This window comes from Protopterus annectens, chromosome 10.part0 (genome assembly GCF_019279795.1).
Source record: "Protopterus annectens isolate FY-2018-M chromosome 10.part0, PAN1.0, whole genome shotgun sequence".
In the NCBI taxonomy this organism is placed as follows: Eukaryota; Metazoa; Chordata; order Ceratodontiformes; family Protopteridae; genus Protopterus; species Protopterus annectens.
Window position 1 is genome coordinate 1,591,839,022 of NC_056744.1, and position 24,982 is coordinate 1,591,864,003.

At 38.9% G+C, this 24,982-nt stretch overlaps 1 protein-coding gene and 1 pseudogene across 2 annotated transcripts in view; both read left to right on the forward strand.

Annotated features, from left to right (window-relative positions):
- LOC122813766 (sulfotransferase 1C4-like) overlaps positions 1–24,982 on the forward strand; it is a 237,141-nt gene that overhangs the window by 22,025 nt on the left and 190,134 nt on the right. For both annotated transcript variants that reach the window (XM_044086257.1, XM_044086256.1), the window contains exon 2: positions 18,571–18,699. In XM_044086257.1, the coding sequence (XP_043942192.1) occupies positions 18,571–18,699 (129 nt within the window). The remainder of the gene's footprint in view (positions 1–18,570; positions 18,700–24,982) is intronic.
- Positions 9,470–9,942, forward strand: LOC122812892 (annotated as a pseudogene).

Here is a 24,982-nt window from a genome sequence, read left to right on the forward strand (position 1 = left end):
TATATATATATGCTATTTAGTGGGTTTTGCAACAAAACTATTGGTTATAGCCTGCTTTGCCATGTAAAATTGACTGTGCTACAGTGGGACTCAAACTGGGAATGCCTGCTCATCGGTCAGATTCTCTACCCACTACACTATTGCTGTTCTGCTTCATTTGCATATTTCTACCATACTGTCATACCCATGTTTCCTTCCCCGGCCCCCGGGCTCCAAGTACACAGCATCCATCCATTCTCCAGTTGCTAGCCCAGCCATACCACACCTCCACACATTTCCCTCTCTGCATGTCTCAGTACTCCCCCATTATACTGTCTCGACCCAAGCTTTTGCAGGCTCTTCATCTGTTTAGTCCATGTATGTACAAGCCCTCCCCTGATCCTCCTCTGATACTAGTGAAAACATCGATGTGACTCACAATTTTTGGTCTGTACCACCAGGGATGGACAGGTTGTGGTGTCAAGAGTAGACTTAGCTGGTCTACACTGTTTCTCCCACTGGTAGCATCCTGCCAGGGGTTTGAGAAGCAGCAGTTTGCTCACACACCTGGCCAGCCTCATCTCCCGGTTCCGCGGAACCGATGCACCAGGTGTGACATTCTGTGCAGGAAGCACTCCCACATGCCCCCACGGCATGCACCGTTTTTCATTATCCTCTTCAGTATTATGCAAGACCACTGTTCTCACAGTATGATTGGGCAGGCACTGTTCTTTGATACACACAGACTGCTCGAAATACTGTGATTGAGTAAATGTACACGTTTGCTGGTATTAATCTACATACTTACATACATTTCCTATACTTTTGACTGACTGTGCTGGATATGTTTGTGATAGCAGCTGAATGTGTATCTGCCATGGCTTAGTGGTAACTCATGTAGACTATAGTGTGCAGGATGGGGGGTTGCAACCTGGGAGTGCTGATTATTTTGTGAATGGGCACTATGAGAGCTGTTGGCTACAGAGTGACTACGGCACTATAGAGCAATTGCAGGCGGGTATATGCTGGTTTGCGTAAGGCTCAGCATTGCTGACCTCCGGTTGTGGTGTCTTACACTGAGTTAACTTCTACATTGCTTAACCAGTGTGGGCATTGCTTACAGGCTTACACCCGCTTGCTCCCGCATACCCCCAAGCAACTTCATGTATTTAGTTTACATTTCTTGACTGGGACAATTCGACTGGCTGCTTGTCCATTTTCAGTGGTGGCCCAGGGAGTAGAGCTCCACAGTAAACCCCAGGTACTCATTTCAAGTAATACTGAGGTGTTTTCATTCATTCATAGAGAGTTACAGGCGTAACATAGCTACGTCCCACATTCTTCATGCCTAGTTTACGTTAACATGTTGGTATTATACATGCTTAGGTCAGGTTTACATGTCAGGTATGCCTGTTGACAAAGGACAGTTTAAGGTGAAGTTATATCCCAGTTTAACAGTTCTGGATAGGTTACACTCAGGTATTCGGGTTAGGTTTACTTATTCCATACCTGTGTGGTAGAGTAGAAGAGAATAGTGAAGGAGTAGGTAGGTAGGTAGGTAGAGGGGAGACATTGTAACTGTACAGCAGGCTGTTGGAATAATTGGTAGGGGAGCAATAGGGAAGGTTAGAAGGATGTGGGGATTTGTATGCGATGCAGGACAAGAGGTGTCGGTTTCACTAGTTGATGTAGGGGTATAGAGTGTAAGTTGGGGGGGGGGGTTCACCAGGTGGTGAGCATGTGCTGATCCAAGTGTTCTTGAGGTGTTCCTTCATGTGTTATTTACATGTGTCCTGTGGGAAAGCTGAGGTAATACATGTGGGTAGGGGGTTCCAGATTCTGCCAATATAGAGGGCTTTTCGTCTCGGTATTTTGGGCGTCGGGATTCTGTACATTCGGGTTTTTTTAGGGACCCATATATATATATATATATATATATATATATATATATATATGTCTGTGTGTATATGTATATATATATATATACACACATATATTGCTGTATATATATATATATATATATATATATATATATATATATATATATATAGCTAACGATATGCGGATATATGAGTGTCTGCATATGTTTATATCTGTATATGGGTATTTATATATATGTATGTCTATGTATGTATACGTATGTACTACAGAGAGGGAGAGGTATATATCTATTTAATTATGGGTATATATATATACACACACACACACACACACACACACACACACACACACACACACACCTATACATACCTCTACATATTCAGCTACATGCCCTTTAATGTAGACTGGTATTGCTGGATACTATGTTTTGTGTGCATACCGGCCAAGCTTGTGTGCCACGTATGCTTTGAGATACCTACAAATAAAACTGTTAGTGTCAACAAGGTCATACGTGAAGTCTATTGTTAGTACCATGGAAACATTCATCCCATGCGGGAAGACCCAAAAATTGGGTATTCAGCTTTCGTCAAAAAAAAGAGCTGCAAAGGTACCCATGGCTATGTGCATGGTCCCAAGGGCGGGGGAGTAAAGGGAGGGCAATGTGTGGTGGTGTGATAGCTACGGGTTGGTAACCAGGGAGGGGATGGTGGCTATGTTTGTGCAGCCGGGGGGGGGGGGGCTGTGGGTAATGAGTGTATGGTTCGAGGATGGCCTGGGTTGGATGGGCCTGTACTGGTCAGCCCTCCTAGTGGGCGGGGAAGAGGGGAATGTGATGTCAACATATGAGAGGACTGATTTCAATCCCTATTTAAATGAAACACTTACAATACATTGAGCTTGGTAGTGTTTTGCGGGGCGGACGTGTTTGTCTGGGGGGGTATAGCAATTGGTACAGGACATAAATTGTTTTGGGCCTATCAAGCCCCTTGATGGTGCATGTGGACATATATGTTAATGTTCATCTACCATTGCTATCTACAGCTGTCTGGCCATATATACCTATATGGGTATATATATTTGCTTACATATTTCTAACTATGTCCGTATGTACCTATGGAGATACATATCTGCGTACGTATATGTAACTTGCTGTGTATATGTGGACATATATGTGTTGACATATATATATGTGTAGATGTCGGCATTTGCATGTATATATGTTCATATATTTGTATATATATGTATATATTTCCGGATATTTATACATCTATGGATATGTTGTATCCATTTAGATAGTAATATATGTACACATACATACACGTCCATATAGATGTCGATAAACATTCTCTGTATTGTTGCACGACTGGGCTGGGGTTATATTTCTGAAAACATACTATTTATATGTATCTGCCATGGCTTAGTGGTATATCATTTTGTGTATGGTGTGCATGGTTCTGGGTTCCAGCCTTGCAGAGGCTGTTTATTTTGTTGCTGGGCAGAACACCGGCCATTGGATACAGAGTGATTACGGCACTTTAAAGCGGTTGCAAGCAGGTTTGCATGAAGGTAAGCACTGCTAACTTCCGGACACAGTTTCTTACACCCAGTTAGCTTCTCCTTTGCTTACTCTGTGTCAGCAGTGCTTACCCCCGCGCAAACGCACTTGCACATGCTTACTAGTGCTTACATATGCTTACTACTGCTTATCTGTGCTTACACCTGCTTACTGCTGCCTTCTTCATTATGATACTGACTCTTCACATGTGCATTTCCTGCAGTACTCCAGTTCATAAACATATGTTATTTAGTGAGTTTTGCAATACAAAAATTGGTTATACCATAATTTGCCATGTAAAATAGACTATGCTGCAGTGGGACTTGAACTGGGAATGCCTGCTTGTTAGGCGACCGCTCTGCCCACTACACTATTGCTGAGATGGTGTAATTTGCATATATCTTCCTTGCTACCCTCTTCAGCCTTTTCAGCTGCTTTAATCGTAGCTAAGCAATGGGCACACACGTGCACCTACGGTTAGCTGTACTCGGAGTTTTAGAGGACAAAACCAGGGTTTCTTCTTTTGATTCATATATCCTGTTGCTGTCGTACTCATGGGGGACTGCTGGTGGGGATATGTGGACACCTATAAGTCGTCTCACTCATTTATTTCTATTTTCTGCTGTTCAACATTGCAGGGACGTGTTTATTCTGAGAGCTCTGCTCTCAGACACGCCCCCTGCACTCGTACATGCCCCATGTAAGCCTGGGAGCTCAGGCAGCGTGTCTTCATTACTGTGCATGGTGCACTGCCATCCTGCTCCTAAACAGATGATTCCATGCAGGACTAGGCTAGTCCTGCATGGAAGATTAGTAAATCCAGGGGATTGTCAAGATATCTGCTACCCTCCAGTTAGATATCCTACTCTTGACACATGCCCAGCTGTTCAACTAGCGGAATAGGTTTGTAATGAAACCTTTTTTATTGTGAAAAAGTAAAGATGCCTCTGGTTGCATTGAAGGCTTATCTGCACATACCTTTATAGTTAGAAAAAAAGATAAATGGTAAATTAACACCTAAATGCTTATGCATGCTTTAAAGGCTGAAGCTTTTCAGAAGGTACATTACTAAGCCAAGGATGTACCTGAGAAGTTAGTAGCATAAGAAAGGGAGTATAGTACCTTTGATGTTAAATGGCTAACCTGGCTGGATTATCAATGCTATACACTGGGAGTATGAACAGAGGAGTTTTACCCTTTAATATTATAGAGTTAGTCTTGCTGGGAGATTGAAGGAATAAACTACGAGGGTAAACACTCTACTATGAAGTGCATTTGGTTCTGGGTACCCTCCCCCAGGTAAGTTTAGGTCAGATGTTCTGCAAGATTCCGGCAGAAGAATTTTCTCAGTTTCAAAGGCATGAACAATGGTTTCACTACTGTTGTTTTTGATCAGTTTTGATTTCTTAAAAGTTGTTAAATCTTTTTAAGATATTCAGACTTTATGGTGAGCATGATGACTCCCCCTGAAAACACATCAACAATGGAATATACATGGTAAGGTGTAGGATTCTTCCCACTAAGATGATGCAGACAGGTCAACATATAGTCATTACTTTTATTTGTGGACACATGATTTATTCATTTTGCCAGAGTTGCTAGGAAAGATCAATTGCCTCGTCCAGATACCCTATATATGCCATCAGAACAAGAAAGAGACACACTTTAAATGAATTAAACTACATTTATACTTTTACCTTTAAGGTACAGCTAGGTTAATTCCATTCATGTACTTCTCCATGTTTTCTCAACCTTTATGTATGATAATATCACTGCCCATCTTTCCTTGAGGATTCACTTGACCAGAAGGCACAGAGGGAGAGATTCTGTCTGCAACACTATTGATGCATCTTTGGCTAGTGGCTGAGTATCAGAAGGCTGCCTGGAGTGGAAGAATACATTTAAAAGCTGACTGCCAGTCCTGTTACTGGGAGATGAGATGTTACTAAAAGTCAAAAGTAACTTTATTGTCATTTAGACCTACACAAGTGTAGATTAAATGAGATTCTGTGCAATCAGATTATCATGGGATAGACAAAAAAGAAATCACATACATAGAAAGGCATAATTTAAAACAACATATACAATACTACCACCGTCTTATAAATCAACTCTACACTTAAGTATATAGCTACATATATTCCTAAAAACATACACTTGTTAAGATACTAAAAATGCATATCTTGTAGCAAAGTACAGGTAATAGTATTGTACGTGAACCATGTACAACATTATGGGTGAACTAGCACATTATCAGTAGCAGCTGAAGAAAAACTATTGCACATGGGTTAGTAGTATAAATTATAATGGTTGGCTGGGTTTAATAAATAATAGATACAATAATATTACACAGTAAATGGGAAGTCCCAACTTCAAAACACTGTAACCTGGCCTGTCAGTGATCAGACCTAATGTTGGAATTAAGAAGTCTGACCACCTTCAGATAAAAACTGCCTTTGAACCTAGTTGTCCTGCATCGAATACTGCGGTATCTTTTACCCAACGACAGGGTCATAAACAGACTGTTTGCAGGATGAGTTGCATCATTTAGTATTTTGTGGCTCTCTTTAGGCTCCTCAATGTATAAATATCCTGGATTGTGGGCAGACTAATGCCAGTTATCCTCTCGGCAACTCTCACCACTCTGTGCAGTAATTTCTTATCTGCAACCGATCATCTCCCATACCATACCAAAAAATTGGATGTTTTCAATTGCTGCTCTGTAGAAGTGGTCATTTTGTTTTTTGAATCTTCTCAAAAAGTGGATAGGTTGGTGTGCTTTTTTCACTATATGGCAGGTGTTCCCTGACCAAGAGAGATCATCAAAGATAGGAACTCTGAGGAATTCGGTACTGCATACCCTTTCCACCGTCTTGCCATTGATCAGGAGTGATGTATGGGGTGTTTGCCTCTTCCTGTAGTCTATGATGATTTCTTTTGTTTTACTTGCATTCAGGTCAAGGTTGTTTCTTTCACACCAGGCAAATCAGTGTGTTAACCACTTCTCTGTATGCACTCTCATCCTCTCTCCTGATGAGACCCTCGACTGTGATATCATCAGCAAACTTGATGATATGATTTAGACTGAACTTTGCTATGCAGTCATGGGTTAGGATAGTAAACAATAGGGATCTGAGAACACAACCTTGAGGAACACCTGCATTGTCTGCTATGCTTCTAGAGGTATTCTTGCCCACACAAACCTTCTGTGGCCTGTTAATCAAAAAGTCCAGGCTCCAGTTGCAGAGGTGTTTGCTGATGGCCAGATGTACTAGCTTATTGATCAATTGCACAGGGACAACTGTGTTAAATGCTGAGCTAAAGTCAGTGACTAGCATTCTCACATAGCTGTCCTTGCTCTCCAGATGCCCAAGAGCAACATGCAATGTGACCACTATTGCATCAGCCGTGGATCTGTCTTCCCTGTAGGCAAACTACAGTGGATCGAAAGCTGATGGTAGTTCCACTGACAGGTTTTTCTTGACTAGCCTCTCAAAACATTTCATAACTGTGGATGTTAGTGCAGCAGGTCTGAAGTCATTCAAGATGGAGGGTGAGGCTTTTTTGGGGAGAGGGATGATATTTGTTACTTTGTAACATTAAGGAACCTTTGCTAGGCCAAGTGAGGTGTTAAATATATCCGTTAGTACTTACATAGTTGGTCTGCACAGCTCTTTAACACCTTACGCCAGACATTATCTAGACCAGCCGCCTTTCTGGGATTGACTTTCTGTAGCACTCTTTTTACTTCCATTGGGCTAAGGCTGAGTCCTTCATCATACTGCTCTGTGTGTAAGCATTGCACAGTTGTGGTGTTCCTCTTCTCAAATCTTCCAAAAAAGCTATTCAGCCTGTCTAGGAAGTCAGTGATATTGTCACATCGTGTAGCTCTCGTTTTATAGTCTGTAATTTCTTGTATACCCAGCCACAACCGTCTGGTATCCCTCATGCCCTTGAAGTGGTTTAGTACCTTCCTCCCATATTCTCTCTTAGTCTCTCTTATGCCTTTCTTCAGGTTTGCCCTTGCCACACTTAACTCATCCGTGTCATTTGCCCTGAATGCTGAATTTCGTGCCTTCAGAACATCATAGACCTTACTTGTAAGCCATGGCTTTTGGTTAGCTCTCGTGATGATGCTTCTGATCTCTGTGACATCATCAAGATATTTTATGATGTAAGCCATCACTGCTTCGGTATATTCATCAAGGTCAATGTGCTGGTCTGTTATGGCTACCTCCTTGAAAATGCTCCAGTTAGTACATTCAAAACAATCCTGGAGAGCTGATAATGCTTCCTAAGTCCAAATCCTGATCTGTTTCACTGTGGGTTTCTCCCTGACAAGAGCAGGTTTATAAGCAGGTACCAGTATGATAGAAAGATGATCCAAGCCGCCGACGTGTGGATGCCGCACTGCTTTGTAGGCTTGCTTTATATTGGTGTGCACTTTATCCAAGGTACTCCTAACCCTTGTTGGAAAGTTTACATGTTGGTAGTAATGGGGGAGTGGGAAAACTGACTTTAGATCAGCCTGATTTAAATCACCAGCTATCACATGAGCAAACTCAGCGTGTTTATTCCGCATGTCACAGGTAAACTGGTACAATTTTGTGAGTGCCTCATTTCTGTTAGCAGTAGGTGGGATATATACCACTGTTATGCAGATTCCATTTAGCTCTCTAAGAATGTAAAAAGGTTTACATTTTATAGACAAACTCCAGATTCTCAGAGCAGTGAGACATAATGACCACACAGTTACTGCACCATCTGTTATAAACATAAATGTAGACTCCTCCTCCCCTAGCCTTTCCACACAGTGCTTGGCTTCTGTCTGCATGACACAGTGTGAAACTCTTTAAATTAACTGCATTGTCACTGCTATTGCTGTGTAGCCATGTTTCAGTAATCATAATTAAACAAATGTAGTACAGTAGAGACCCTCAGTGTAGGCCAGAATAATCACCACTAGTCCAGTATCTTTTGGGGGCAAGCACATGTACCTTGGGCCAAGTACAGCACTACATATGCCTGCACTGCACCAATTAGGAAAGGTGTGTTCTCAGCCATGGTCTATAAACTGTAAAACTTAAAATTCACTGAGACCTACAATGTGAAGACACCAGTAGCTTTTATTTCTTCTTGGCTGTCATATACTAGAAGCTTCAGAGTCACCCTGTAAACACTTGGACATATCCATGCCATGCTAGCGAGGCAAGGATGAGATATTGAGGTATATGGGGGATGCAAGTGGCCTCAGTGGCCAGCAGGCCTTTTGTGTTTAATTTGTGATTGAAAGTGCAGTGAGATCAGAATATAATTCACTAGTGATAGGACACTGAAGACAGCACAAAGCCAGAGACTACCTCCCTGACATAGTAAGCAGAACAAAACGTAGTTAGAAGAATTATTCACTGCGCTTTCTCCCAGCCCTTAGCTTGCAATGTCAGTTTGGTGAGTCTGGCGATAATTGCTTATGGTGACTTGTTTACAGGCTCTGTGGAGCAGTTTTTCCTGAATTTAACTAACAGACATTGACACAAGCCATCTATAACAGCTTCATTCCCATAGCATGAAGAGGGAACAAGCCTTGGTTACCCACTTAATGGACTTTTCACATGCTGGGTTTCTTATCAAACAAGAGTTTTCAGCACAAATGTAAGGCTGATGTGCCAATCCGTAAGGAAATGTATAGGTTTGTAAGTAAGTATTAGATTAGCTGCCATTGTGAGCCATTCTAAGCATAGCCAATTTCCCTTTTTTTCCCTTTCATCAACCAGAAGCATGTTTCCTAAGTACAATGAAGGGCAAAATATCAAGGCAGTAGTGGCAATAGATTGTCTGTTATTTTGGTGGTGCACAGTTCACAAGGATAATGTTACAATGCAAAGTAAATAAAGATGAGCGGGAGAGTGGCACTAAGCAAAACTACGACATATGTTTCCTAAATTGCCATTTTCCCATATTAATAATAATTTGTACTATAAAAATCTACTGCCAATCATTAGCAGACCGGAGTTCCGCTGTGGTGACCCCTAACTGGGAAAAGCCGAAAGATACAACAACAACAACAATAATAATTTGTACTAGACGATTTCCAAGTATGGAAATGTAATCAAAGGTGCTGCTGTGAAGGACAGAGAGACCAAAAGGAGTAGTGATTGCTTTATTCTTCAACAGGGAGTCTGCACAGAACTATGATAGGACACTTAACAATAAACAGTTATTTGACAGAGTATTAAAAGCAAGCTTTGCTGGTGACATGGACGGACAGCAGAATTCATTGGAAGACCCAAGTATGAAGACAAATACAAATGTTATGAGTGTGCAGAGCTTGGCCATTTAAGTCATACCTGCCCTTTGAATGTTCTGGGAGATTGGGAACCACAAAAGAAGAAGATGGCAGATAAAACTGAAGAAGTAGAAAGTGAAGATGAAGAAGACCTTGCCCTAGAAAGCTTTAGTCAAATCCTAGCATTTTAGCAGAAATTGAAGCAGAACAGGATTGCTGGGAGCAGAGTTCAGCAGAATAGTCAGTATTATGATCTGAGGAGAGTGTTTATTTCAGTGATAATAAAAATGATTATTGTTATAAAACCATTAAGGAATGGAAAGCAACAGTGAAGTCCAGTTCAGAAACATTTGTTAAACAGATGCTGTCTTTTTGTTTTCTGCAACAAAACACTTTTAAGGCTCCAAACTGTTTGATTTCCTCTCCCTCAATTTGCCTGTTGTGTGACTGAGCAACTCATTTAACCACAGAGTACTCCTAGGTCACCCCTGAAAAGAGACACTAATGTCCAGTGGTCTTACTCAATTAACAAAAGTATAAAATAAAAAAAATAAAGACTGAGATTCAGCTTAAATGAATCATGTGGATTTGCTCTTTTTTTTTTTTTGCTTTCTTGTTACTTAAGAAGAATATGGCACCCATTTCAAAATAGCCAGCTGCATGTGTTACTTTTAGCTCCCTTCTACCAGATAGTTTTTAATGAATCTGATAATTGGGTATCACATGTTAGCTTAAAATTGCCCTGGAAACACTGATCTGGTTAAATGACTCCTTAAATATCTCACAGTAAAGTCTGAGACACTCAATCACAACACTGAAGCATGAATTTCATTAAGAAATCAATATTAATCCTCCATGTTATATGCCAAATAAGCTTGCCTAAAATATAATTTCCACCATCCCTCAAACTTTTCAAGCCATGGGCATGCTCTTCCTTTTCTTGGGAGAGCTTCTGTCATTAGGGTTTAGTAGTTGTACATTGGCATTTAATGATTTCATGCAATGCTTAATAAGGAAAAGCTATGGTAAGATCTGTAGTGTAGGATTAGCAGAAACTTTTTACTTTCATGCCAAAACTTATTTTTCTTAGCTAATATGCAATAGCAACAATGCAGTTGCATGAAGAAATGCAATATATTCTGTGAACAGGCTCACACACTAAGCCGTTTTGGAAAACTGAGATACACTGACAGTTGCAGCAGAAGGCATCATTGGAAAGCCATTGAAGACCTCCTTTTTTTCCAGGGGTGGCTTGTGCCATCGAACTGCAGGGCTGCAGCCCCCCAGCTGTGAAAGGAAAGAAAAAATATTAACATTTTAAAAACTAAAATATTTAGTAAATTTGTAAATTAATACTGCTTAGCTGCAGCCTGCGAGTCTGACTGACTTGCTGTTAAAGTCCCAGAACTTGAACTGCGCACGTATGTGTGCTTGGCGAGTTCTGGGTTTTAAAAAAAAAAAAAAAACTAGTTTCTGTAAATCTGAACTGCTGTAAAGCCAGTCCAGATTAAGAAGAGAAGGCATCTGTACTGATGCCCAGAAGTCTATGCAGTTTGTATCCGCGGTAAAGTGGAAGGGAATCGGACTGCCACGTCTGTAGCCACGTACATGATGTGGATGGCTGAATGGCTACTGATTGTTTTTCTCTCTTCCGGCACTTTGCATGCTGAGAAAAAGATCGAGAAACAGTCAGCAGCAGTACTTTTGGAGTTTGTTCAATTGGACAGGCAGACAGCAGAGGAGTGCAGTGAGTGCACCTTCAACTTGTTTAACCTGTGTTGTAGGATTGGAAAATAGAAAGACTCTGCTCTCCTTCAAGTGAAAAGGAAGGAAAGGAACTGACCGAATAAATTATATAAGGTGAGGTTAGTGAAGGGGGATACAAAAAAGTTGCACTTGCTTACATATTTACATACCTCAGGCTCAGTCTCAAATGTACAAATTTTTGCATCACATTTTTGGTCCATTTTTCATAAAATTGTGTTTTTCTGGCAAAATAGTAGCAAATAATTCCATTTACTGTTACTTATTATTTTTCTACGTTTTCAAGTGGTCCATATAATTAAACAGTGTACAGGTGTGTACAGATTCTGTATAATAAAATTTCCGATAGCAATTTTCAGCACTATTTACCTCTCTCGACAAAACGGAGTAGCTTTCTATAGCTGTCAAATCCCCAACACACACACCTCAGGAACCTTGATTCGAGTAAATTATATTTAATATGACATTGCTGTACTGAACGTGTCTTTATTTTTATGGGCATTGTTTCGTTTTATATTCCAGTTCTGATAACAGGTGGATTATGAGCATTTTCGTTTAGTGAAGCAGTGTTCTGACAGCAGACCAGATACTTTATCAGGTTTCTGTTTCTAGCTTGTAATTGAATTGTGCATTTCTTCTCATTCTGTCAGGGATTGTATGGAAGAGAGATGAGTGAGAGTGTGGATTTGTACCTCTTTTGTCCCTCAAAACATGTGCTTTTCTAGTAAATCATTAAGGACTGATAATGACTTTTGAGTTTCATATTTCATATCATAAAAATGAATGCTAATACAAACCCTGTCATTCTAGCATCTTTGTAAGTTTATAATAGCAATATGTACAATCTGGCCTTGATTTTAGGCTTTTCCCATCCCATTAATTTTTGCTTTGTCCTGAATTATTTTCTATGAGGTTGAGAGATATGGTATGGTAGCTGTGGCTGATGATGGTGTAAGCAATTTGCAACATTTAAATAATTGCAGAACTTCTCAAAATGTTAAAGATTACAGCAGTTTCCTTTTATTTTGATAAGGGCTGCAGTTACCAAGTATTTTTAGAGAAAATAATCCTGATATTTTTGGAGATTTCTTCTACTTTCAACAGTTTGAAAACACGTTCTGTGCATGAGGGTCCTCTAAACAGGGAGAATCCACAAGGAGTACTTTCCACCCTTCCAGTTCTTGGTATTATGATACACCTAAAGATGATGAAGACCGAGGAAAAAGGTAGGTCACTCAGTGAAGAACTGAGCAATGCTCTCTTCCCCCAGCACCCAGAAGCTGTGGATTTTGAACTGCTTTTGAAAATTAATGACAAAGCATTTTGAATGGGGCATAGTAGAACTGTTTTAGGTGAGAGAAGATTTTATGAGCTGGTTGATTTCCTTCTGCTTTAAACTCTGACCCCCCCCCCCCCGCCTTGTCCTCCAGTGCATAAATATTTTGATTAAAGATTCTTGATGTTGTTCTCAAAGGCTATAAATCCTTATACTATTGCTTCTTAGGCTCTTTTGGTTCCAAAGTTACAAGAACATTTTATTTCTTGTTCCTTTTAGTAAAAAGGTCAAAATGTTTAATTTGCTGGGCAAAAAAGGGTGCATTTTGTTGATTTTGTGTGTTGAGGCCAGGATGTTTCCCTACCAGTCATCAAATTTATTCTTCAATCCACGTCTTTAAATTGGAGCGCTATAGAATCCTGAAAGCCCAAAATCCTCAAGACCAAAATCCTGAGACCAAAAGCCTGAAAGTTCAAAATCCTGAAAACACACAGGATACCAACACTTACTATATTCCAGAACAAGTACAATCAGAAACAAATAAAACACAAACCACATTACTCTTTTCAAGTATAAGCACGGGGGAAGCCCCCCTGCACCCCCACACCCCCTGCTATTTAAATATATCAACTCCAAGATTGCACTTATCTCGGAGTTGTTATATTTAAGTAGCAGGGGGTGTGGGGGGCACAGCTGCCAACATGGGGGGTGCAGGGGGACTTGCCCCACTGTGTATAGTTGAAGGGTAATGTGTTTCTGTATGTACTTGTGCTGGAATATAGTAAGTGTTGGTATCCTGTGTGTTTTCAGGATTTTGGTCTCAGAATTTTGGTCTTCAGGATTCTGTAGCGCTCCCCTTTAAATACATTCATTTGCATTTCAGTTTTGTTGACAAGATTTGTACTAAGGTTCTATGTGCATTTTTTCAGAATGAAATTACACGATCATTATTTTTATTTCTAGGTGACATGGCTTCAAAGAGTAAGATTTAAAAAAATAATTTTCATTGTTGCTCTGTCTCATCGGTGGCACAAACTCAGAGTGAGAACAGAATAGTTAGTCAGGTAGGAAGGTGCGTTGGCCATGCTTCTCAACTGTTCCTGATTTTGGTAAATTTGGGAAAATGGTAGTGGATTACAATTAATGAATAATGGCAATAATCGGAGTTGCATACTTAATGTACTTCAGAAAATGTTTTTCAATTCAGATTTTCTTATTCAGCCAACTTCTCAAGTACTATTATTTTAAAAAAATGTCTCTGATTATGTGTGGGTTTATCCCTGATTTTGAAGACAAGAGGTTGAGAGATATGTGGCTTTGACACCATTCAGTCAAACTTACTTTTTTGTGATATGTTCTATATGTTTTTTGTATTAGTTTTCTATATGTTTTTTGCACTAGTTTATGTTTTATATTCCATTTGTCAGTGTGTTTCTGTTGTTTTGAAATGGTTTGCAGCAATATTTTTTAGAGTTGTGATTCTGGTGCTGTCATTCATGGATCTGTGATTCACAATCACAGAAAAGAACTGGGACCATGGCTCTTAATTTACCATATTTGTGAGTTAGGTATCAGAATGTCATTGTTCCCCAGACATTGTCAGTGATGGAGAGCATGGTATTGTAAAAGGAGAAAAAAGTAATTAACTTTTTGAATGCTGCATCTAAACTTTCTTCTAATACTTTTAAGTATGATTGTCACGTGACTCACATAACTTAGAATGCTTTTAAATCAGCTGTATTTGGTACTATTCATATGTTCATAGGTAGGTACTAGGCTATCAGCCCTAGGGCCCATACAAGCCTAGCCAAAAAATGTACCCTGGCTTTCGCCACCCAAAAAAAATATTTTCCTGTGCCCCTGTCGAGCAGAGCCACAGAAGTGATCCCCGGGATGAATTTCCCATTTCCCATCCAATCATCAAGATTTTTCTTGAAGAGTGCTAATGAGGAGCTCTGTTTGACATAGATAGGTAGTCTGTTCCAGAGTATGGGAAGTCTCTGGGACAGGAATCTATCCCTCCAGCATGTTCTGTTTATTGTGGTGGCAAGGTTTAGGTCCCTAGAGCATGTAGCTCGGAGGGATTGAGATTTCTTTAAGTGGAGCATGTCCAACAGCTCTGGGTTTGACATAGCTTTGTATGTTAGGCAGAGATCGCCCCTGAGTAGGCGATATGCGATGGAGTAAAGCTGTAGTTTTTTGAGATGGTCTGCATAGGGCATCTGTTTGAGACCAGTAATCCTCTTTGTGAGGTTTCCAGTTGTTGTAGATGTCTTGTGAGGTACATACCAAAAGGGGCGTTGTACTCTATAATGAGTCTAATGAGTAATGATTAGAGGGGAGCAATGACTTTTTTCTGGATGAGAATCCTTTTGTGATGAGATGAGCCATGTAGAAGGATTTCCTGACCACTGTGATGATGTGATTATCAAAGGAGAGACTACTGTCCATCTGTGTCCCAAGGTTTCATCACATTTTCGGCATTAAGTAGACTACATAGCTAGGACATGTGCTTGGTTTAAAAGAGAACTATATACAAAGTGGTGATTATGTTGAGAAATATCCCAAAATGCCTGATGTTTTGTTCTAAGAAGATGTGATACTCACCTGCAGGAGTTAGTCTCCTTATTTTTATTGTTAAGTAGCTTCTTTCTAGGTGACTCCATGTGTTTCCAGAGCCTTCCCCCTTGCACCATAACAGAAATCATCCATTTTTTAATGGGAAGTTATTTAGTAGTCAGCAGTATTCCCTTAGGGAGCCAGTCCTTTCAGTGCAGGTCTTTTGGGGCAGGGGGGGTGATGTTGGGTGTTCCAGTATGAGGCAGAGTAAGATGGTTCTCGGGAAATAACAGTTCTTTAGTCTTAGAACTACCTACTTTGAGTCAATTCCATGAAATAATTTCCTGAATGTTCTCACTCTTTGAGGTTGGAAATTTCTCTTCCTGTCCCCATCTAGATCCCTATATCAATATAATTAAAGACTGAAGTTAGAAAATAATGACAGACATTTGCGTTTCAGATTTCATACCTTTCAGAAAATTCATGCTAATGCAAGAACTACTATTCTATCACCTTTCTAAGTTTGTAAGAGCAATGTTTAAAAATTGTCCCTATTTTTAGGCCTTTGTTCCACTTTTATTTATGGCTTTGTCCAGATTTCTTGCTCTGAGGTTGAGAGGTATGAAAATGTGTTAAAGCCATCACCGTCAGCCAGAGACATTTTAAATTGTGACATACTTGTTGTACCCCACTCCCCCCATGTAGTGACTCTGGATGTGTCCAAGCAAGGCAAGGAGCAGTGTAATTGTGCAGAGTATCCCCCCATTCAAAGTAGACACAAGTACAGTGGCTTTTCATGTGTCCTTGATTTTGCAGAATTCTGTTTTTCTGTCATATTTTTATACTGTTGATTTATGCTTCTTATTATTCAGAAAATGCATGTTGTTGCAGTGCCTGTTGTTGCTCTATGTTTAAGTAGCAGTGCTTTAATGACCATCAGGTAAGCTTGTCTGAGATTGTAAGATGCAAGTAAACTTTAATAAGCATACTGTTAAAGAATTATTGACATTGAAACCATTTATGTTGTCATGCAGAGATTATTTATGTAACTAGATAACATGTAAGCCTTAGGTATTGAAATGCATATGACAGTATTTGTAATAAAGGATGTGACACTTGTTTTCAAAATAAGTGTATATACATGTAACAATGTGCTGTATAGAGTGTTCAGCATGTGCCATAGTCACTGAGCATTTATTTAATGTAAATTGGTAAGCATGGCCAGCATTGATCCCACTTTATCATAGCTCTGCCCCTTTCTAGTTGGCCACACCCCTTCCCGTTGGCCCCACCTATTCAGCTGTATCCTGCAGTCCCCCTTTGATTTGAAGTCACCAGCAGCCACTGTTTTTTTCTATATACTTTTAAGTGGAAATCTGTTGTTCCAGACAGCTGCCATTGAATTTGATTGTCTGTGTACTGTGTTGCCAAAGTTACTACTGGCAATACATTTTCTGTTCCACCACTGGATTTGCTATATCCATCAATATGTACATTTTATCGACAATGATTTATACTTGTGCTGGAATCTGGAAAACTTTTCCCAGTATCAATCTATCTATCCGTCTGTGTATAGCTATATGTACATATATGTATAAATATATCTAGATACATATCGAGATACATGTATCTATCTCTCTCTCTCTCTCTCTATACATATATATATCTATAGGGTTCCCTATCAGAAGCCTGAAACACTATAAGCCTGAAAATCAAAATCCTGAAAACTATAGACTGAAAACTCAAAATCCTGAAAGCCCAAAATCCTGAAACTCAAAATCCTGAAAACACAAAATGGACATACTGACGTCATTGTAGCTTTGCTATTGTTAGCACTGTGGTGTTGGGTCATGCGTTGGGTTCAGGTAAGTGTGTGGTTGGTTTTATGTTAGGGTTAGGGGCGGTTTAAGTGAGTTAGGGTTAGGGCACAGGTTAGGCATGTATGCAATAGTGACAAATATTGGGGTTAGGGGCGGTTTAAGTGAGTTAGGGTTAGGGCGCGGGTCAGGTGAGTGTGCGATAGTGACGGACCTTAAGGTTAGGGTTAGGGTCAGGGTCAGTTGGTAGATATTAGTGTCTTTATAGTGACATATTAGCATTATTTGTGTTTTCAGGATTTTGAGTTTCAGGATTTTGGGCTTTCAGGATTTTGAATTTTCAGTCTATAGTTTTCAGGATTTTGATTTTCAGGCTTATAGTGTTTCAGGCTTCTGATAGGGAACCCTATATATATATATATATATATATATAGAGAGAGAGAGAGGGATAACACATAGAAAGAGATCAATAGATAACTATATATGTGTATGTATGTATGTACATTTATGTGTGTGTGTGTGTGTGTGTGTGTGTGTGTGTGTGTGTGTGTGTGTGTGTGTGTGTGTGTGTGTGTGCGCGCGTGTGTGTGTGTGTTTCTATATTTGTCTGAGCTGGCATTAATTCTTTAGAGATTAGGCTGGTTAGTCTAATGTGCTCCATTTCTCATCCTCCTTCTGACCTGATAAGACATCCTGCAACTTGAGAATCAAATTCAAGGTAGTTAAATCCACATTATCTGTAGCATGGTTTGCATCCTCTGTAGAAAAGATGGCTACAGTCTACTATTCAGGAACCCTATACCCACTGTCCATATATTAATGGTAAACCTCTTGTGATCTTCTAATATTTTATCACTATTTACTTAATTAATTCCATATATGAGCAAATCAATTGTTGGCATTGTTAAAAAATTACTTTCAAGGATTCGGAACTTCATTTTTCAATAGTTTTCCTAATATTCCCTCTTGTCTTTGCATTTCAACATCTGTATCTGAAAGAACTGCACATATATTCTTGATGCACTGTTAGTATTTGTAAACAAGGGCCTATGGACTAGCTTTCTCAGTCCTCAGAAATGTTAGTCTCCACTCTGAAAAATTACTTAGATCAAGACAGGTAAACAGCTTTATGAACTCGGTGCTATCAGGGCATTTTAACTTATATAAAAATTAAAAAAATAATGCAGTGTAATATATGACAATGTTATGCTTGTTTTATACCAGGTTTGTCAGGTATGATACAATGGAGGATTGCCATTAAATCACACATTCTTGGTAAGAGGTGGCCAAAATCTGAGGGTTTTCTGATGAATGGTTACCAGATAATTGCCAGATATATACTGACATTGGTAGTGATAAGAGTGGAACGGTAGATTGGTTAGTGGGTGATATCATGCAACACTGAGTTTTTATCACAACTTCACTGTTTTTCCTTTTGTGTTCTTGACCACAGGTACCACTTGGATGCAGGAGATTGTAGATATGATCAACAATAAAGGCAACATTGAGAAATGCATACGAGGGCCTATGCATGACAGATTTCCCTTCATAGAAATTGTCCCATTGCCACCTAGCCCATCAGGTATGAAAATGAACTGTTTGGTTTGGTTTGAAAGGAATATTTTTATATAAAATAACCTTAAATAACCTTAAAACTTGCAGTGTGAGTACATCTCTGACAGGCAATAATATTTTTTGCACTTCTTAGCCCTTGGTATAAACAGAAGACACTTGTTTGAAAGTAGAATCTAAGACTCTTGTGGACCAGTTACTTAAATGGCCTTTCCCTTGGTGTATTAGACATCTATTAGAGGTGCCTGTCTGTGACCTTCTTTTGCATTGCTTTGGTAATGTCCTACCTTCTTATCTATTGCTATGACGATTTTTACATGACCTTGAAAGGTCCATATCTGCAATCCCAAATGTATGCATGCTAATGTATTTCAGTGCATTTTGAAGTGTGTCCTAACAAATCCCAAAAGCATAATGTTCGGTTAACTGCAAGTGAAATAAATTCTCCTTAGGTGTGCATTCAATGTGTGCATTTATCAATAAACTTGTTCTCTATCCAGGACTGCTTCTATATCTTGTGCCCATAGCTTGAAAGGATTAGCTTCATCCCCCCCCCCCCCATGGTAAGCTGGATAAAGATTGTATCAGGCTATGAAGGAATACAATCAATTAATCAAAATTAATTTCTGAGTTAAATGCTGATATTTATTGTAAACACCTTAGTAAGCCCACCATTTACATGATCATTACTTTTAAGATGATTTAACTGCATAGTTACTGCTGTTATATAATATTAATTAGAAATTTGTAATAAAATGCTTGTTCCTCATCTGCTAACTTGATAATTACTTCCTTTTTTTCAGTTAATTCCTTCAAAGCTTTAATTTCACCGATAGGAAAACTATGAATCATTTGCAAGTTTCTATGCTTTCTTTGGTATGCATGCCCCCTTTCACAAACAAGCATTTGTTATACTCAGATGTTCATATGGCACACAGTTAGATAAACCTTTGAAAATATTATAATACAAGTCCGAAACATTTTTCAATGTTTATCTGAGATCCTGGGACAAATTTGATCACTTATCAAAACTCTGTTCTGAAATGGCAACAGAACACATTTTTGCTTGTTCAGAGCTTCATACAAAGTACCTGCTTGAAGGTATCAGACAAAGTACCTGCTTGAACTAATTGTAAGATGTCATGTACATTCATAGGTTCATAGGAGATTACTAAGCTGATGACTTCAGAGCCTTTACAAGCCTATACAATACAATCCGATTTATCCGGTATATGTCCACTAGGGGCAGGAGAAAGGCATGGGTTTGTGCCTATGCCTTGGTATTTTTAGATTTTATAGGTTGCCCCTATCCATAAGGGACATAGACACCACCAGGTGTGGATTTATAGTTCCCTATCCATCAATCCAGATTGGCCCTGTAGAGGGCCAGGCAGGGACTCTGGTTCACATGAATAGGAAACCTGTTCCAAAGAAAAGGCACTCTCAGACATGTATCTGTCTTTTCAGCATGTTCTGTTTGACACATTAACTAGGTCCAGATCCTTGGAATGGGTGACCCTCATACTGTTTGTCTTACGGATATGCAGCAGCTCCATCATGGCTGGATTTGTGAGTGCCTTGCAGGTTAGACATGGGTCTTCCCTTACCATTCGGTAGGAGACAAAATAAAGGGAAAGGGCTTTCATCCTATTCATATAAGACATGTTGTTTACACTCTGTATTTTCTTTGTGAAGAGCCTTTGAGGTCACTCCAGCTGTTGAAGGTGTCTGGTCAAGTACATTCCAAATGGCGAGTTATACTTAATTATTGGCCTAATGAGTGGTGTGTATAGTGGGATTATAATCTTCCTGGATCTGAAAGCCATACATTTACTTATAAGTTGTGGTACACTCAAATTCTTGCTTTACTTCTGAATCACTGGAATAATTTTGATAATTCTTTTATTGTTTTGTAACCTCTTGAATCTCCAAATATGTCTGGATGATTTCAGAAACTCTTTGATTCAAATAAAGAGACAATTCCCCTCATGAGAACTACATGACCTGTATTCACATGTTTTGATTAACTTCATGTACTACAAAGAGTCCTTCATTTCTGCCATCTTCATTAAAACCACCACCTTAACAGTAATGTCTTTGGGTCTATATTATATATTCAAAGTTTCAATACTTCGAAACTCATATGTTCAACAACATATGTGCGAAGTTTGAAACATTGAAAATCTAATAAAAAATTTAAAAAAAAATTTACCTCAACCCTCTGAGCAGGGGGGCAAGCCCCCCTGACCCCCACTCCCCCACTTAAATATACCAACTCTGAGATTGCACTGCAGAAAAGGGAAATTTTCCCATTCTGCGCCATATGGAGTCGTTGCTTTTCACCTTCGAAATTTTTAAAGTTCGATCATATGGTGTCAACCATATGGCATTCGAACTTTAAAACGTTCGAATAATTAATAGGGACCCCTGTCTTTATACTTATTCTTGTAGTCTCTAGCTGTAAGCTTAGTTATGCCTTCAGTGAAAAAGGTTTTTATTTAATGATCCTATTCATTTATGTTGAATGGGCGGCCACGGTGGTGCAGGAGTTAGCATTGCCGCCTCACAGCAAGAGGTTCTCCAGTTCGATCCGCGGCTGGGGTGCCTTTTCTGTGGAGTCTGCATGTCCTCCTTGTGGTTGCGTGGGTTTCCACCGGGTGCTCTGGTTTCCTCCCAAAGATATGCTGTAGGTGGATTGGACACTCTAAATTGGCCCTAGGTGTGAGCGTGTTGTGTGCCTTCTGTGGAAGGTTGGGCGCCGGGCTGGAAACTTGACACCGTAAAAACACCACCGCCAATCATGAGTGGACAGGTGATCCGCTGTGGTGACCTCTAACTGGGAAAAATCCGAAAGAAGAAGAAAAAGAAGATTTATGTCGAATCATGTTACCTTTTCATCACTAATCCGGACACTTTCCTTGCTTTCCTTTTCTTCCAAAATGTTGAGAAGTCTTTTATGTAAAGATTTCATACTGCATCACCTGAAGTTCTTTTCTATCAATATGATTTTTAGTTATTTTTCCTTCTACTTCAGCATCTTTAATATCAGTTTCATAAGTACTTGCTTTTAAACTAATTTATTTCTACTCACATAAATAAACTCTATAATCTGAAAGCAGTGGATTGTTTTCTATTATACAATGACTGGCCATTAGCATTCAAAAAGAAGCATACTGATTGGTCAGCCCAACCAGTGTGCCCATTGTAAATTCGAGCATATACCAATGGAAAAATGCCCAGTCGCCCAGACTTTTTTCCATTGGTATATACTGTAACTTTTAATTTTTTTTAAACAAAAATAGATAAATAAAATTAGAAATCTGGACTCCAGACATGCAAGAGAGACAGGACTGATAAAATACTAGGAAAATCAGGTACGTTATTCAAAACTAAAGACACTTACCTGATTTTCCTTGTATTTCCTCCATTCTGTCTCTCTCCTACCCCTAAACTGTCAGAAACCTTTTTTTTTTAATTAAAAAAAAAGGAGCAATGGAGACCTTCCTTTCTCCATCGCTTTCTTTCCAAAGCACTGATGTACTGAGTAAGCGTGGGAACACAAGTCCCATATGCATGTGTAGTACATCAGAAAAGATATGCAGCAGAAGCGGAAGAACAACACAGCGCCATTATACAAAGACATTATGTAAGAAAAGTTAAGTCATTTTTTTCTTAAATAATGTCATTGTATAATATCAATAACTGACTCTACGGTGTGGTATATTAAGAATTACAAACTGTTGGCTTTATTTAATCACTCGGGTTTCACCCCCATGATTAAAACACACCAATTGTGGGTAAATCTTAATATACCACACCAACATTGCCGGGTATTGCTATAATATAGATCACCTGTGTACTGCACTTACTGTAATATAAGCATAAAAGGATTACCACTCTTGCTAAATCTGTATAATGATGAAAGATCTCTCTAGGTATATTGTTCCTTAAAATCCTATTTTTTTCTTTTAACTGTTGTCATAAATTTATTGTGAACATTCCCACAAATTTCCAAACTCACATTAATGACTTATGTCTCAGTAAACCTTTTAGGCACAGGTTGGGTCCATCATGCAAAGGAATGGACCTAGGTAGCCTTGGTTTGATTACCAGCCTAAGCACCGGAAGAGTTAGTGGGGGAGGAATAAAACTGAGTGGTTGCTACCAGTTTGTCTATTTCAGGCAGATGGGCTTGGCTTTAACCCTATGCAGGAACTACAGGAAATGTACACCATATGCATGGGTGCCCAGGGAGACAGCCAAAGAATGATCTGCATTCTAGCTAAGCATTATGGATGTTGAGAAGCATGCATGTGCTCTCAGCTCTGCATAGCAGGCACTCGTACCACTCCTGCCAGTCAAAAGATGAAGAGCATAAAAATATTGCAAAATCTCTTAGTCACCCGCATGATAACAACCATGTCTTTTTATTTTGCCACCAGTGACACTGAGAGAAAGGGGGGGGGGAATAAAGGAGAGGAACAAATGGACCTACGAGTACAAAAGTTTGATCATGACAAGGAGCTGGGGAACCCGAAAATGTTATGCAATGCATGCACTATTGCACTTTAACAATTTGATAATAAAACCAGTATGCAAACCATTTTATTATTTCATAGCTTCCAGAGTAACTAAGTATTACAGAAGCTTTAATACAAAATGTAGAAAATAAATTCCAGGGACCTAGTGGGGTGCAAATATGGTAAAATGCATATATTTGTAAATATTTAAATGTGGGTAAGTGCTTAAAATGTTTTAGAGATACAGATGAGCCATCTCACTGATGGCAACAACACCTTTCATTTTAAATGTACTGATTTTTTAATATTTCAGTCATCAAAAACTCTTCATTGAAACAAATAAGCATACAAAATTAAAATTTTGGATATTTCTGCTTCATAATGATTTCAGGTAACTTTCAGAAATTTGTAAACCAAATGTGTTTTCATTGAACTTGTTTGTGCAATTATTAAAAATAACAAAGTCATTAATGCTCAGTTTAAGCTACAATAACCGCAAGTCCCATTGTTAAACGTTTAGCATCTCTGTGTATGAAAAATGGATCACAGGGACCTTTTCTGGCATATAAAAGAGGGGCTACCATATCCAAGTGTGCAAACCATGTGGCTAATCTATTATAATAAATTAGATTTTATTATATATGATTATTATAGACATGGAAATGTGGTTTACAGTATCATAAATATTTAGATGAAATATGGAAATGCTATTACTTCTATAAGGTTACATGAGATTTGCCGCTTGTGTTATAGTTTGTATAAGAATAATTCTAGCACAATATTTTCTCATGTACGAAAACAGTCTGAAATGGATATTTTTACACAGTTGTTGCTATATAAATATGGTTGCTAGATTTATGTACATACCTTTTAAATTTTCTTGGTGGCATAACTAACCTTTGTTTTCTCTATAATGCTTTTGCTGTCACTGTATCCTGGTTCATTTATTTATTGTCATTAAATTGAGTGAGGCTTCTATGAATCAAAATTATACTGAGATACAAAATAAAAATATGGAAATTCTTGTTTCATATTCTTTTACCAATTCATTTTTTTAAGATTCTCCAGAAAAAAATGTATCCTTTGCATATTAGTTACATCTTATTAAAAACATAATTCCCATGCAAAGTAATTCATTTTTCACATTATGCTTTCCACTATCTCTTCTCATTTCAAGTGCCTGCGGCCTTAAACAGGTTATTGTAGATGTGTGATTGATCTTTAACAATATTCTTATCAGTAGTAAGTTCTACAAACTACCACTTACAAACATAATTTCCATCTTGATGCAAAATTACTATTTAATCTGCTGGTTGGTGTGGCAGGCTGATGTGTGTTACCTAAGGGAATTTGTTGAGTATCTTAATGACAATGTCTGGGGACTTGAATTTTCTGTGTCATATGATAGAAACAGCATTAGCTTTTTGGATGTCACTGTATATAGGAACTCAGACAATACTTTGTCTACCAGGGTTTTCCGCAAATACCCGCAATATAATACCCTGTTACACGCATCAAGTTTACATCCCCGTCACACCATCAGGAGTATTCCTATATCCCAGTTCATACGTATCAAACGGCTCAGTTCAAATATTGAGGAATACCAAGTGGCCAGTAGGGATCTCGGTCAAGATTTACCGAAAGGATATGACAGATTTGATATTCTGTCTGCACAGAATAGAGCAAATGGTCTTGAAAGGGATGACCTATTACAATATCACAATAAGAACAAAATCAATCATCTCGCAGTACAGGTGTCAGATTCATCACCAC